Source organism: Gallus gallus, chromosome 7 (genome assembly GCF_016699485.2).
Source record: "Gallus gallus isolate bGalGal1 chromosome 7, bGalGal1.mat.broiler.GRCg7b, whole genome shotgun sequence".
NCBI classification, from domain to species: Eukaryota; Metazoa; Chordata; class Aves; order Galliformes; family Phasianidae; genus Gallus; species Gallus gallus.
In genome coordinates, this window is record NC_052538.1 from 12,306,505 (window position 1) to 12,321,235 (window position 14,731).

Below are 14,731 nucleotides of genomic sequence, written 5' to 3' on the forward strand. Positions count from 1 at the left end.
CACCTAATCCAGCTTCCCATAACGGCTTACTCATGTGGCACCACGGAGAGCAATGCAACTGCACCTGCCAGCTGAGGATGTGACCCAGGTCCTGTCCATCCTTCTGGTGAAATTCAAAGAGCTGCCCAACTCACCAACCCAGATTTATTTTCAGGTCCTTAAGACCTCTATCTTGACACCAATGGCACGCTGCCATTGCGTGCAGCAGGAGGAGGGATGAAACCTCGCTGAAACCTGAACCTGCCTGAAGCTTGCTAGGTGAAGCATAGGGGAAACTTTTTACAGATGAGAAGCATCTGAAAATCCAAGGAGGGAAAAATCCTGGCAACCTCTCATGGGGGCAACGCAAAAGGGAGCAACAGCATTTTCCAGGCTCTCAAAGGGCAGGGCAGCAGCTGGACCCATGCTAAGTTTCTGCTGAGTGGAGCACTTTGGGTGCACGTTCACCACCAGGGTCTCCAGCCGTGTAATGGGAGCCTGCAGGAGAGGATGTGGAGCTAATCCGTGGTGCGAAGGGCCCAAGGAACACAGCACTAAAAAAAGAAATGCAATGCTGCCTGAAAGAGTATCTTGGAAATAAAAATAGTGGAACGAGAGCAGTGGGTGTCTTCTCAGCCTCAAGAAGAAGTTCTCCGCGCCAAAGACAAGGAGGAATTGCATGCAGTGCATAAAATGAAATCAGGCGATATCTGAGGAATTCAGGCCTGTCTCTCAGCAGATTTTTCTAATCAAGTGCCTCACAGAGGATATTTCAGCATGGTCATTTCCTCCCCCCCCCCCCCCTCACGCAGGCTGAGCAGGGGCTCCTCCTTTCATTATTACTTTTTCCCATTTAATTTTAATTTTTGTTTTGCCATTTTCAAAAGAAATAGAAACATATCCCACATGGCTCTTAAAGGAACAGCACATTTCCTTGCTACTGTGGAGTGGCCGCAGGCTCTGGCTAGGGCCCGCACCTTTAAATCAGAGTAAATGGTGCTCCAGTGGCTTTGAGTTCCCATTAGCTTCTGCCCTCCCCTAAACCAAGCACAGCTGCTCTGCTTCACCCAACTGCTCACCCCGGGGTGGGGAACTCACAAGAAAAGACCACCCCGAACAAGGGCTTTTCATTCCTTGCTCCCTGGAGTCTGTGGATGAATTTTGTAAGTAGAAACAAAATGCTGGAGGGAGCGTGAGGGAAAGCCAGGGGAAGAATGGGGGAGTGCGAACCAAACAATGCTTCGATTCTGTCCCTGCCGAGGGGCAAGCGCTGCCTCTTTTTCATGTTGCTTGGGTTGGTTTTTTTTTTTCTTCTTTAAGCTGTGCAGGGAAGAAAAAAGCAAATAGTTGTTTCCCTTTGTGTCTTGTCCTCTTCATTTTGTAGAGCAGGACCAAAGCCCTTCCGCAGCCTGCGCTGTGTGGGCAAGGCAAGCATATGGCTGTACCCCTTGCCAACCCAGCCAGGAGGCCGTGTGGCCAGTGTTGTGACCACGGCTGCTCAAGACGTGACCAGAGCAAGGGACACCCAAGCTGCTTCAAGAGCACAGCTCTGAGTCACCGTGAGCAGCTGCAAACCTCCGGCAGCTGAGATGACTGGGGGTCAGAAATTGCCACGCTCACAGCTTGGCTGCTGTGCTCCTCCATGGCCATGGGAACATCACTTCAGGCCTCTGGAGCTGCTGCCTCCTCCCCTCCCTCTGCTCATACAGACCGTGACTTCCTGATGGGGTCTGAGTGCCTGTGTGTGCCCACTGGGACGTCCGCTGCAGGACGAAGTGCTGTGGTGAGAGCTCTCTGTGCTGGCACCAAACCAGGGCACTGAACTCAGCAGGAAAAAGGTCTCCTGGCTGAAGGGATTGAGGTCCTGCAATTCATAACTCATTAAGGAGGAAAAGAAAGGGTAGAAGAAGGGTAAAATCCAGAACCGCGTGCTGAGATGTCTGATGCAGCACCAGCATACACTCACAATCTTCTAAGAAACTGTGGCCAACTAATTGTAGGGAGACTCGGGGGAGAGGAAATGAAATGAAAAATTGAGTCTGAGTTATAAAAATAAGTAATTTTTATCCTACTTGCAGGAGGCTTATATTAATTAAACATTATTGCAACGAATGAGATGGGGAGGGTTATTAAGTCTGGGGTTGGCTGTAAGTGTTCTCTCCAGTTGCCTGAGGCTCCACTGATCTCCAGATATTAATCTTCTAAAGCACTCAAATGCTGAAGAGATAAACACTTGAAATATGAAAATGTTTTTCTCCATGGCAGACACTGTGACCCTATGTCACACCAAAGGATCTGTCAGATGTCCATATAGGCTGCGCTTACGGCCTCACTGTGTCTCTTAGAAAAACGCTGGGCACCTCAGGATCCGAAGAGAAAAATGATGCGTGCGTTTGCGTGGGGGTGATTTGTGTGTGGAGATGTAGCAGATTCTCCTCTTCCCATATGTTTCTGGAATACATATTTTCCTCTTTAGCACTGCCTACCAGGTGTTGGCTGTACGGCTTTCCAACTGGCTGGCAGCACTGCCAATCTGGCCAGCGCCCCTGCCAGGTGGCTAACAGGTTCGCCCGAATGTTTGCAACTCCAGACTCAACCTCATCGGGGTGCACGGAGAGCTGAGAGGAGCCCAAGGCACGCACAGCTCCTTGGGCATGCGGTGTGCTGACACTGGAGTCAGCGGGCACAGGGCAGAGCCAAAGCTAGGAACATCAGCCAGCTCTCCCTGACGGAGCCTTGGGTTTCATAAGCAATGAATGAACGTGAAGAGATGTCACAGTGCCACAGGCTACTGTTACATGGAAACCAGCAAATGTCCTCCGTGCACCTCATGCCACAAAGTCAAGAATGGTAAGGAAACGGCACTAGTCCCAGAGCAACTTCAAACACGTGAAGCTACAGAACGCAAAGGATCAACCACACTGCCAGAGGCAGGCCCCTTTCCAACCCATGCCAGCCCATCTCAGTGAGGTCCTCCATAAATTAGGCTCAGCCACACACATGCAAATCTTCTGCTTTCAAAGCAGAGAAAAAGAGCAAAAGTCAAACAGCAAGTAGCTGGCATGTTTCTGCATTCTTAGGGCTTACATCATCCTTCACTGAGAGGAGGCTGAAATTCAGCCTATGCATGCCCAGAGTGCAGAATAGCTGAAAACTGTAGGCAAACCGAGCAACATATGGGAGGAAGAAAACACACCTCTAACAAAAGAGGAAGCGCATTCTAGAGAAAAAAACATTGGGTCTTGTAGAGGACATTTGGATCGGGATGTGGAACAAAGCACGGACCAGCCTACACAGTCACTGGGGATTCAAAGCCCAGAGTCTGCTTCAAGACTATCTCAAGAGGATAGTTAGTACAACTCAGTGCCAGCAGTCACAGTCCTATAAATAAGTCATGAACCCATAAAACAAAGCATCTGAAAGCTTCCACAAAAGAAAACATTCAGCTTTGCACAGCCTTTGCAACTCCTGATAGCTGTGCATAATCAGTCATCCTGTTCACAAGGAGAAAGGCCCATCAGCTCCCTCTTCCCGACATCACTGTGACATTAATCATCTTACCAGGCAGAGTCTCGGGACTTGGTTCAGAGTTGCCCATCCAGGTGCTTGCAGGCTGAAAAGACCACGTGTAGCCCGTTGCCGAGTCATGTGACCAACCACACAGGTCTTCAGGGAGATCAAAGTTGCAGTTGAAGTTTGCAGGAAGATGGAAATCTTAGAAAGCAAAATAGAAAGAAAACAAACTTGGATTAAAAAAAAAAAAAAAAAAAAAAAGATCCACTAACATGGTTAGCAAGCCATAAATACTGAAGAAAGCATGAAATCTCACTCAGACCGATGCTTTTAACCTATCTCACATTTCAACAGCTCCAGGGATCAGTCTTAAGTTTTGCATCATCAAAATGCCCACACCGCGTCCTGCAGCTAATCCACCAAACTAAGCAAATATAGAAGCAAGCTCCAAATGTTTCTAGACTCCAATCAGCACCTCCTCTTCATCCCCTAGAGTGGTCAAATATTAAATGCCTTCTTAAATGTCAGGGAGGAGTACTTCCTGAGTGTCCCCATGCTCCTCCGTTCTTGCTCTGGCTCCAAAAGGAGAATCTCAAGTGCTCCAAAATCCCAGCTCCTGAGTGACAGATCTAGCCACTTGCACCAGACGGGAGCTGTCTGTCAACGTGGAGAGCTGTCACTCATCGCTTCCCACCTTCTCATGGAAATGCTACCAGGGGAGATGTGGGGCCACTATGAGCTCAAGCTCTTGGATTCTGAGTGAAAGGAGACAGCCTCTATTTCTAGCTCTGCTATGGACTCGCCACATGGTCTTTGGGTTCACCCTTTAAGTTTTTATCTGTGAAACAGGAGCAGAGCTAATTCCTCTGTGTCAAGAGCTTTAAAAGCTCTGGAGAGCCTCCCTGCAGAGACAGGTCTGTAGGCAGGAGGGCACATGCCAAGGGCTGCATGTAGCAGCGATGCAGCTGCTGGCTCCCTTGGTGGGGAAGGCAGCCATAAGGCACGGAGGCTGCAGAGATGGCCTGAGATCATCCCAGGCACTCAGCGGACACGCACGTCAGAGACCAATTATAGGCTGGGTTTTTCCTGAGCAAAGAGGAAGTTCTAAATCACAGTGCCAGCAAAGCGAGGGATATACAGAAGGAGGTGAGTGACTCAAGCGATAGGCATCAGGGAACTTTGCTGTGAGGGGCACTGCACTTTCTTACACACTCCCACTTTGAAATAAAACAATGCAGATCATGGATCCTTTTATTCCAACCTAATCTCATGCCCTGGAGAGAGGCATTGTTTCTGTTTGGCTGTCATAAATCTGACTGTCGAGAGAAACACGCTCATTGTTTATGAAGTATGAGAATGAAAATTGTTGCTAAATCTGAGGGAAGCTGACATGGAGGCTGGTTCCACGCTCCCCAGCATACTCCACTCCCTCTTGCACTGGACTTCACCCAGGAACCATTTTGCTGCATAGACTATCACTGGCCTAAATTCCTCTCGGCAGCGTCCCAAGTGCCTCACTGGTAGCGGGGATGCTCAGGCTCATCATTGAGGCAAAGAAATTAGAATCAGGCCCTTTGAGCTGCTTTTGTAACTTGCATTTCCAGAACTGAACTACAGCAGAATCCCGGTGGGAGGGATGAAAAAGACAATTAATCTTCTTTTTTTAATTTATATAATTAAAAACCCATTAATTTTTTTCTCTGGGACTAGAAGATGCAGTAACAGAAGTCCTAGGAACCATCTCAAAGGACAGCATTTTGTCATGAGATTTCTCACTGCAGTCTTTGTGTAAATGCCCGAGCCTCACTGCTGAGGCCCAGGCCCTGCTGCTGTGCCCAGAGGTGTGCCTCTCCTGTACGTTGTGCTGTGCATCCAACCCTACAAGGCTCTGCCATGCCCTTCCCCTTAATCTGATCATCTCCAGCTTTAGATGCTCATCCTGCCCTTGCAAGGAGCAGAAGGGTAAGATGTCTGTTTTACAGGTAAGGATCTGAGGCAGAGAGGACTAGTCTCCCTGTTGCATCAGCTCTTACAAGCAAAGTAAGTAGTCTAAAACGTTCAGCCTCTTCTATGATCAGAAGAGGCAGGCAAGCGCCACAGATACCAAACCATCCCCCATATATCTGACAGCCATCTAAGAAAGGAGGGGCGGGGGGGGGGGGGGCAAAATCCTGCTTGCAGCTTGTTTTTCACCCTCTTCTGCCTGCATGAGGAGCCCAGTCTGTCCTCCTAATTTTTAAGCATTTGATATTAAACAAGATGATCCTCACAAGACAGGTTGTCTTCAGGACACCTGCCTTCTCTGCATGTTGTGATTTACTCCCACGTTTGTGATCTCTGCAAAAGGAGCCCTGCATGACAGGCAGTCTGAATCTCTCCCTGAATCACCTTCTGAATTTATGACACGCAACCAGAAGGATCTGGTACTAAACAGGGCCCTCAGTGAGCTGCTTCAGGTCACGTAAGGAAGCTGGGAGAGCAGCTCTTTAAGTCTCATACCCTAGGGACTGAATTAGCTGCTATCTGTCTTGCTGTTGCATCCTTCCTTGATATAACTTATCAGATTTTGGCTAGGTTTTTTTTTTTTAATCTCAATCTATTGCTAATAACATTACTGTAAGCTTTCCAGGAATCGGACCCATATACAGGAGCAAATGGGAAGATAAGCCTGTTTTCTTAGCTCTGAACCCATCTTTTACTGAGATAAAGATGTACTTTTCTGATACATACCTTCCTCTTCTCCACAGCTATCACCACACTCAGTCGCCTCTTCATCAGTTGGATATGGGGTGGTGGTCTCTTCGCTCTTCAAAGTGGGCACCAGTGTCTCTGCAGTGGGCTTCACGTCTGCAAAACAGGGAGTAGAGATGCTGTTTGCAATAGATGGTACAAAAAACCCAGGCAATAGGAAACAAAACAAAAAGTCTTTTTCTCATCTTCTTATAATGGCAGGAGGAGACAGGACAAGACTACCACAAAACTTCTGTATGCTAGAAATGTCAGCATGGTTTGAACTTGGTGTGAACTGGTTGTTTCCATATGGGGGCTCCTTTGATTTAGAGTCCCCGTTGGACAATGCTTTCCCCTAGACATACGTGCTACTTTCTTTCTTCATTTTTTAATCTACACGGGTGCTGGCAGTCCTCTTGGCTGCAGTTACTGGATAACAGAGATCACAGGCAGAACATCTCTTCCTTCCATAAAGGCACATGACACACGAAAAACACACACACAACATTCCCACCAGTTGTGCCAATTTATAAAACAAGTCACTCAAACCCACAAATGACGTAGCCACAAATGGACCCGGAGAATCCCCTGGTGTGCTCTGGCTCACTGCAGAAAGCATCTGGTTTCACACTCCAGGCTCCTGACTACGCTTTTAAAGTGTCTCTGTCCAATTTCCCTCTCTCCAGCATGGCCCACGTGAAACAACCTCAAAGCAGGTGTCAGGGGAAATTCAAGCAAGAAAGAGAAGGATATTAAGATCAACAGTAAACGACATTAGATTCCAGCAGGCTCTCCTTTTACGGGTGCGCTAACTGGAGTACAGCAGCCTTTATTCTTTCCTCTTTCAGAAAGAGGCTGCTTTGCTCACTTGTGTGTGATTGTGTTGCTTTGTCGGCACCCTTCAGGATATCATTTAATAAAGCCAGAAGCAGGAGGAAATGGCTAAATACATTGAATATTTTCCATAGGCTCCTTTCTGCCCTTTTATTTTCCTGTTATTAAGCATGTTGCACAGAGACTCGGGTTCTATTCCCTTTATTTTTCATCCAGCGGTTGTCTTTTGTTCAAAGCGAAACACCAAATAACCTCAAAGTCTTTTAATTTGTAAGTTCAAATTTGTTACAACCCCATAAAACTCCAAACACAACCAACAAGCAAATTGCAAGCAGCCAGGCACAGAAAAATGTCATAAAAAGGAAGGGGGGCGAGGGGGGGGAGAAAGCAGCAGGTGAAGGCAACGTATCAAAAGCTGCATGTTATTTAGAGCCGGTACATTTTTCAGGTTGTTGTTCTTGTATATTGAGATTTATAGCTGAAATGTGACAATGTGGAAGGACCTTGAAAGCCGAGTCCCATACGGGACGCAGATGCTGAGAGGATGTAAATCAGCAGTGTTGCATTGCCCCAGACAAGCCGCAGAGATATATCTTGAAAAACCAGTTACCATGGCAGAGCCGCACCAAGACGGTTACATGAGATAATGAAAATAGCAGGGAGGACAATGCGACGTGTGAAATGGAAAGTGAAAAAGAGAGGTCTCTTGCTCGCTTTCTCTCTCCCTGGCCCAGCAAGTGTCTGTGCAACTGGTGGTAACGGATGATCAAAATGCAAAGTCACCGAGCAATTGAAACCAGATGTTTGGAACTTCAAAGGAGAGAAAACCAGCTGCAAGTGAACATTCATCAATCTCCACTCTTCAGAAGGAAAAAAAATTGGCAGGTCTTTGAAAGAAGCCAATTGCCGACTGCTTGCTTCACTGTGTTTGAGCTACTAGCCAACTAGTTTACGGGGCCCGGTTGCTGCCAAGTTACCTGGTTGACTCAGTAATTAAGATGCTCGCTGCTGATAAGAAATGAAAACAGCTGGGCAGGGTACACATTGGCTTTGGCCCTCACTTGAAAATACTCTTAATCAGCTTGCTTTAATCCATCTCTTAATCTTGTTTCCAAGCGAGTGCAATTGCCTGAGTCTTCACAGCCAGTTCTGTAACACCCCTGAATCCTCCCAGCAAAGGAGGGCTGTGTTGCCTGCATCAGGGACCGCATTTAGCACGCAGATAAAGCCGTGGGCTATCTCTGCTCCCCAGGTTTCACTGGTGATCTAAACGCTCTTTGTAACGTGGTGAATCCACAAGATTACAAGCCCAGCTCTGATTACAAAGCGGAATGCCTGTAGATCAATAAAGCTAAAAATATTTATGACTTGGCAGTTGAGTTTTAAACATTACAACGTGCAAATGATTAGACAGCCACACTGGGAAATGACCATAAAGCACCCTGCCTGGAAAAAACATCGGCTGTTGCTGCTGATACTGAAATTGAACACGGACACAGCCATAAAAGAAAATTTGGACTAAAAATAGGACTAGAAATGGAGGAAGTTGCATTTCTTTGGCTTTTTAATCTGAAGGAGCGCTCGATGTGGACATGGTCAGAGGAGAGCATGGCATCACGGTACAGCGGTGTGATGCACCGGCCAGCATTGGGCCACTGAGATCACATCCAGGCTGGATGTGGCTCTGGGCAGCCTGGTCTGGTGGTTGGCGACCCTGCACATAGCAGGGGGGTTGAAACTCGATGATCATTGTGGTCATTTTCAACCCAGGCCATTCTATGGTTCTACGATATGATTCTATGATCTGGCAGCCAGAAATGCCCGGGAGCTGCGGGAAGCAGCGGTGTGGGGGCTGCCCGACTGCTTCTGTGCAGAGCCTCAGCTCCTACTGCTTGCACGGACGCCTCCGTGCCTGTCATCCCAAAGAAGATGACATAAGGTTTAAATTAAGGTTTAATATTGATTTGAAGTTTAGATTGTCTACAATGTACTTGCAGTCCAGGGAAAGATTTGCCGTTGATTTCAAAGGTGACAAATTATCGTTGTTAATGGTGTGTGTATGTGTTCTGTACTTGCTGTTAATGTTTGTGATGCATCTCACAGAACTTCACAGGAGGAAAGGCTAGTAACCACTACACAAAAGGCTGGAAAGAAAGCTCTGTGTCTTTTAAGCTACTAAGAACGGGAATTCTGGTAAGAAAATGCTTTGTACAGATGTGTTTATAAAATGGAAATCATACCTCTTTATCGCTGACATCTGGACACCAGATTTAGGTTTAAGCGGATTATTAAAATAATTAAAAAAAGAAAAAGAAAGGACCACTAGCCCCTGGCACTGAAAAGCGTCAGACACAATGAACTGTTGGGTGCATTTTTGGCTTTTGGGGATGAAACTATGGAGCAATCAATCACGACTGAGCCTTAGAAGGGTCAGAGGCACAGCCTCTATTGATCCCAGTGAGTGTGTTAGACAGTTTTCACTTCTGCATTACAAATAATGGCATCTGCAAGATGTTTCACTTGTAAAAAACAGGTGGGCAAAAGTGAACAAACTTCCCTGTTCTTAGGAATGTTGTAAAGCTAAATCCCCAGCCATCTTTGCAGTAGGATTTCCACATGGGGTTCAATGAGAGGGATAGCTGTTTTCATAGTAAAGCCTTATTGGGGCAGCTCAAGATAGCTGTAATGGTCCCAGCACCCCACTTTTGTGCCTCTGCTTCTCTTCCTACTTTTTTGTCTTATTCATTTGGGTTGAAAAGTGCACATATTGTCTAAATAACACTGGGAGTGCAAAACCCTGCACAACATCCAGATAAAAGACTCAAAAGGAGTAGGAGGGAGGTGGGGGTAAATCCCACATGCGGCTCTTTGGGAAAGCCTGAATTGGCAAGCAGACATTGCACTACATCCCACATCAAGGCCAGCCCCAGACCTGACTTGTTTTTACGATGGAGGAAAAAAGATGGGCTCAGGCCACTCTGTCAATCCTGCACTCATGGCTCCCTGCCTCAGCACAACCCCGAGGTGGGACAGCAAGGACAGAAATAACCCTACTCCTGTTTTGCTGGCTTAGCCCCTCTCACAACCAGTGGGTGGAGGCACAGGTGTCCTACCTGTCCAATCGCATCCCAACACTTCCAGACGCATTCCTATTCCTGCTGGGGACCACCTCTCTGGGTGCACTCGGACGTACTGGGCAGGAACGGGGTCAAACCTCCGGATTTCAGGGATATCATAATGGATGTTGCCTTCAAAGAGCTGCAGAGAGAGAGAGGAAAAGTTGGTGACGCATACATCTCACCTGCTCTCCACCTGCTTCGATATTTGGGTCTGGCAGGACACAGCCATGATGTGAAATAGTTTAGCTGTCCAACTACAAGGCACTGAATATAGCTGAGCAGCAACTGGGCTGCTCCTCCTCAATCTCTAGAGGACCAAAGAGGCTGTTTCCACAAAACTTGCATGATCTCCCTTGGCCTCTGCTTCATATCCAGAGGCTAGATTCTGATCCAAGCCTCACCAGGAAAGCGTGTGGAACATCCACTAACTTCATGTATAAGTAAAATCAGATTTGTCCTTTGGCAAGTAAGAAAGCTACTGCATGTTTTAAAATAGTGCAAACACTCCGTTTTCTGTACAGTCAAAAGTACTGCTGCTCTTCAGCTTCAGAGAACTGAAGTCTGTGGGGAATAAACACAGGGCTATAGATAGCATCAGGCCTTCTAAAACTCGTTTTTATGATCAGGAAAAATTAAGACATACCTGAACTTTCAGGAGCAAATGAGTTTGCATAAAAACAAAATTCTTGGCAGTAGCAGAGAACTCATTTATTCCTCAAGCCTGCTGCCATCCCCACAGTACTAAGCAGAAAGATTGTGGCTGGTTCCAACGACATGGGAAAAATACAGAAGATTTCAGGCTTATGCTGGTGTGGTGTAAAGGACCTAATATAGCAGATTTCCCAAAGAGAATTTGTGATTCATTCTCCTGTTTCAGAGCTGCAAGCCTGAACAGTAACACCTTTCCCCTTACAATATGCAAATAGTTTGTGTCAAACAAAATCTGACACATTATCTTGTGGGCTCTGACCTGCAGAAGCTGGAAAGAGCAGAAAATACTGTCCACATCCCCTTGCCTGGGGACGCCACCTGGGGTTTCACAGTGACAACTCAAACTCCAAAAATCACTGGAGGGGGAACAAAACCTAATTTCCAGAAGCATATCCCTTTTTGCAGCTGCTCCAAGCAGTGCTTACCTTGGCCTGCATCGTCTTGGGGTCCTGGATGAATTCCCAGTCCTTTCCATTCATGCTGTAGGCTACCTTAAACTTCTTCACGAAGGAGCGGGACTCGGTGGTGGTCACGCTGTCCCCTCCGCGAGCCCCCTGGATAATGACGCCTTTGACGTTCTTTGGGACGCCCAGGTCCACTTGCAGCCACTCCTCCCCAGGCTGGGCTTGGGGGATGCGTGGAAACCAGCCTGAACGGCTGCTCACCAAGCGGGCCATGCTGGGGGACCAGTCGTAGCCTCTGATAGAAGAGGCCGAGATCTGCGAGTCAGGGATGAGGCCAGAAAGCATCCCCAGCAAGTTGGAGCAGGGCGAATCTGCAGGGAAGGAGAGGACATGAGCAGCCAGGAAGGAGGCAGAGGGCACTCATGGTTTTCCCTGCATGTTTAAGCTCTGGGCACTGAAGCAGCGCCGAGTGCCTCCCCTTGCGTCCAGGGGCTGGGCCCTGGTTTCCCTAAGCACAGCTGAAGGGATAGGTGTCTCCATGCCGCTTGCAGTGGCACCACTGCTGCCCCAAGCAGCTGTCACAGCCTGGGACGGGGTGCAGGAGGGCCAGAGAGGAGGGTCGGTGGGAACAGGGAGATGCTCACCGGTGATGCGGCAGCCATACAGCTCCAGCCTCAGGGCGATGCCGTTGTGCCAGCTCTGGGGACGGATGCGCACAAAGCGTGTGAGCACTGGGCTGTGGATCTTGTTGAGAACCACCTCCGTGGCGTCCTCATTGGCCTGAAACGTCTGCAAGGGAGAGGGGAGAGAAATACAGTTATGTCCTCCCGGGGCAGAAAGAAATAACCAGGTCAGATTCAAAACAAAAAACCTCAGCAGGGAAAAGTGAGGAGAGGCTTTTCTGGGAAGGGCCAGCCTCTGGCCAGGGCAAGCCCCAAGGCAGACAGCGAGGGCTGAGCTGCTGGCAGGACTGCTGGTGGGCTGAGGGACTCGCCCATCCTGACTGGACCTCACACTGAGCTCCACTGGGATGCGCCACACATAAGCAGCAGCAGGAGCAGGGAGGATGCGGCCCCTGCCCTGGGCTCTGTGCTGTCATCTCAGGCAGCCCCTTTCCTGCTCTCCAGTGCACACACAGCCCTTCACAGAGACAGCTTTAGGAGAGAGTTTATGATCCGACATGGTATGAAAAAGCTGCTGTCTTACCAGATGGCCATAATCAATAACTACCAGATGGATGCTAGATCCACCCCTCCCTCCCTCCCATTACTCCAACAGGCCGGGCAAGAACTGGGTAGCTGTGCTTCTGTTCCAGGCTGTGGTGCCATGAGGGGAACAAAAGGGGGGAAAGAGAAGATGCCCAATCTGAGGGCCATTTCCAACCCAGCATACAGCACCGATGTTCCCAGACTGACACTGCCCTCACTCTCCCTTCCCTCATAGTACATAGGCTTTCAGGACAGGGCTGCCGTGTCCCCTGGCCTCAGCCAGGAGCAACCTGTGTACACAGTGTCGGCTGGGTTCTTTCGTAGCTTCCTACCCTGCAAATGACATTCTAAGCAAGGAGCTTCGCTATGTTTTTCTCAGAGCAAAGCAGGGGAGCGTAATCTTTGGCACTGAGCTCCATCGAACGATTCAAGTGCAGATTCCTATGAGTCAGGACAGAACAAGGGTGAGGCTGTATGCTGGCCTCCTGCCTCCAGTAGGAGTTAAGAAACACTTTTAAGTGTCCTACTGCTCAGGGCCACAGGCTGCTCTCCTCCAAGGCTCTCACGCCCTGCAGTGGACAGGAGGTGTCTGCAGGGTCGGCAGTGGTGCTCGCAGCCCCACGGCAGCGCGGGGTCCTGCCCAGGATGGGGATGTTCCTGCCAGGGCAGGGCATGCCCATGGAGGGCTTCGGTTGTGAGTCTGGATCGTAATTAGGATTTGGAGCTAATGTGAAGTTCAGCAGAATGTGCTTTTAATATCCTATTTTATCCCGTTTGACCCCACTTCCCACCGTTTCCCTTGCTCAGCAGACACCAAATACCCTTTTTTCCAGCAGGAAGGCTGTCAGAATAGTGATTACTATGTACTGCTCCTTAGGCATCTGTGTGCATCTTGTATACGTGTGGGGACACACACGCACACTCACGGACCGAAAGGACACATTTCCACAGCACAGCCTCCAGCTCCATGTCAGCACAGTGGCTGACACACAACACCTTGCCGCTGAACCTAACACCGGAGGACAGGAAATGTTTATCTGAGCCTGGGCCACAATTTTAGCCCGGGAAGAGCACCTCAGGCCAACCCGAAGGTCCCCACGTCCCAGGAACAGCTCCTGGTGGCTGTGGCGGTGGGGGGAGCAGCTCCTGGCAGCCTCCCCTGCCTCCTGCAGCCAGCAGTCGGAGGGCTCCGCAGCCAAAGGTTGCATATGGACCGTCACACTCAGCAGTCGCTGATGAGGTTTGCTGCTCTTTTTGGTTTAACATATTTGCAGCTTTGTTCTTTTTTAGCTCGATTCACACATACAAGCATCAGGGGCCAGAATCCAAATTTACACCAATGTAATTTGTTGCTGATTTTTGCAAAGTCAAGCTTGACAGGAAGCAGAAGCGGGACCGAGCCCAGAAAACTTTATCACTACTACACACGTTGCTGAAAGCATCTCTTATGTGACCTCAGGCCCAACCACCTGCTTCCAGGAGAGCAACCTCATCTCTGCTTTAGCTTTGGCACTCAGTGATTTCTTCCAACTGGATCGCATTCCTTAAGTGACATAAATCCAAACTGGGACCACGATGCCATGGACTCCCAGCTCACCAGAGCAGAGGTGCCACCCAACTCCCATTTCTAGCCCTAGCCATACCTTGTTTCTGGAAAGCCGATGGTAGCAAGTCACCAGTACCCAGCTTAGCACAGCAGAGAGAAGCCCAGCTCTTGGAGAACAGGTGCTCAGTGCTGCTACAGCACCTCCCGCATGCCTGGCCTTACACTGCTTTCCCACTGGGGACACACCACGCACATGCAGCTCCCTGCACCACTGACCAGGGCCCGGTCCTCAGCGTGTGGATTTGCTGCTCCCAGAGCTGAGAGAACTGTGGAGAGCCCCGTTGACTTGAGCAGGCTCCTCATCCTGCCTCAAATTAGCACTCACGGCATGGGAAGAACTAGCAGGAAAATGTGTGAAATTCAGAGCGCCAAGAAAGAAAAGATTTCTTCCCCCTTACCAAAATAGAATGTTGCTATTCTTCCCCTCCTAGCTGCTTTCCTTCCCACTCAGCACACAGTTGGAGCCAAGTCTTCGGATGGTGTAAATCAACATACTGCCATCGAAGGATAAGAAGTCACGGTAATTTACACCGGCGGAAAAAAAACCTGGCTGCAATCTAGGGATATGGGCACGCACACTCAGCAGAGCGCGCACACGCAGGCGCACGCACTCGTTGACAGTGACAG

The 14,731-nt window shown here is 48.9% G+C and overlaps 1 protein-coding gene across 6 annotated transcripts in view; it reads right to left on the reverse strand.

The window, feature by feature from the left end:
* NRP2 (neuropilin 2) overlaps positions 1–14,731 on the reverse strand; it is an 81,161-nt gene that overhangs the window by 26,193 nt on the left and 40,237 nt on the right. For all 6 annotated transcript variants that reach the window (XM_015289368.4, NM_204284.2, XM_040703229.2 and 3 more), the window contains exons 8-12: positions 11,935–12,079; positions 11,312–11,661; positions 10,170–10,314; positions 6,223–6,339; positions 3,541–3,693 (exon numbers count right to left, since the gene is read on the reverse strand). In XM_015289368.4, the coding sequence (XP_015144854.3) occupies positions 3,541–3,693; positions 6,223–6,339; positions 10,170–10,314; positions 11,312–11,661; positions 11,935–12,079 (910 nt within the window). The remainder of the gene's footprint in view (positions 1–3,540; positions 3,694–6,222; positions 6,340–10,169; positions 10,315–11,311; positions 11,662–11,934; positions 12,080–14,731) is intronic.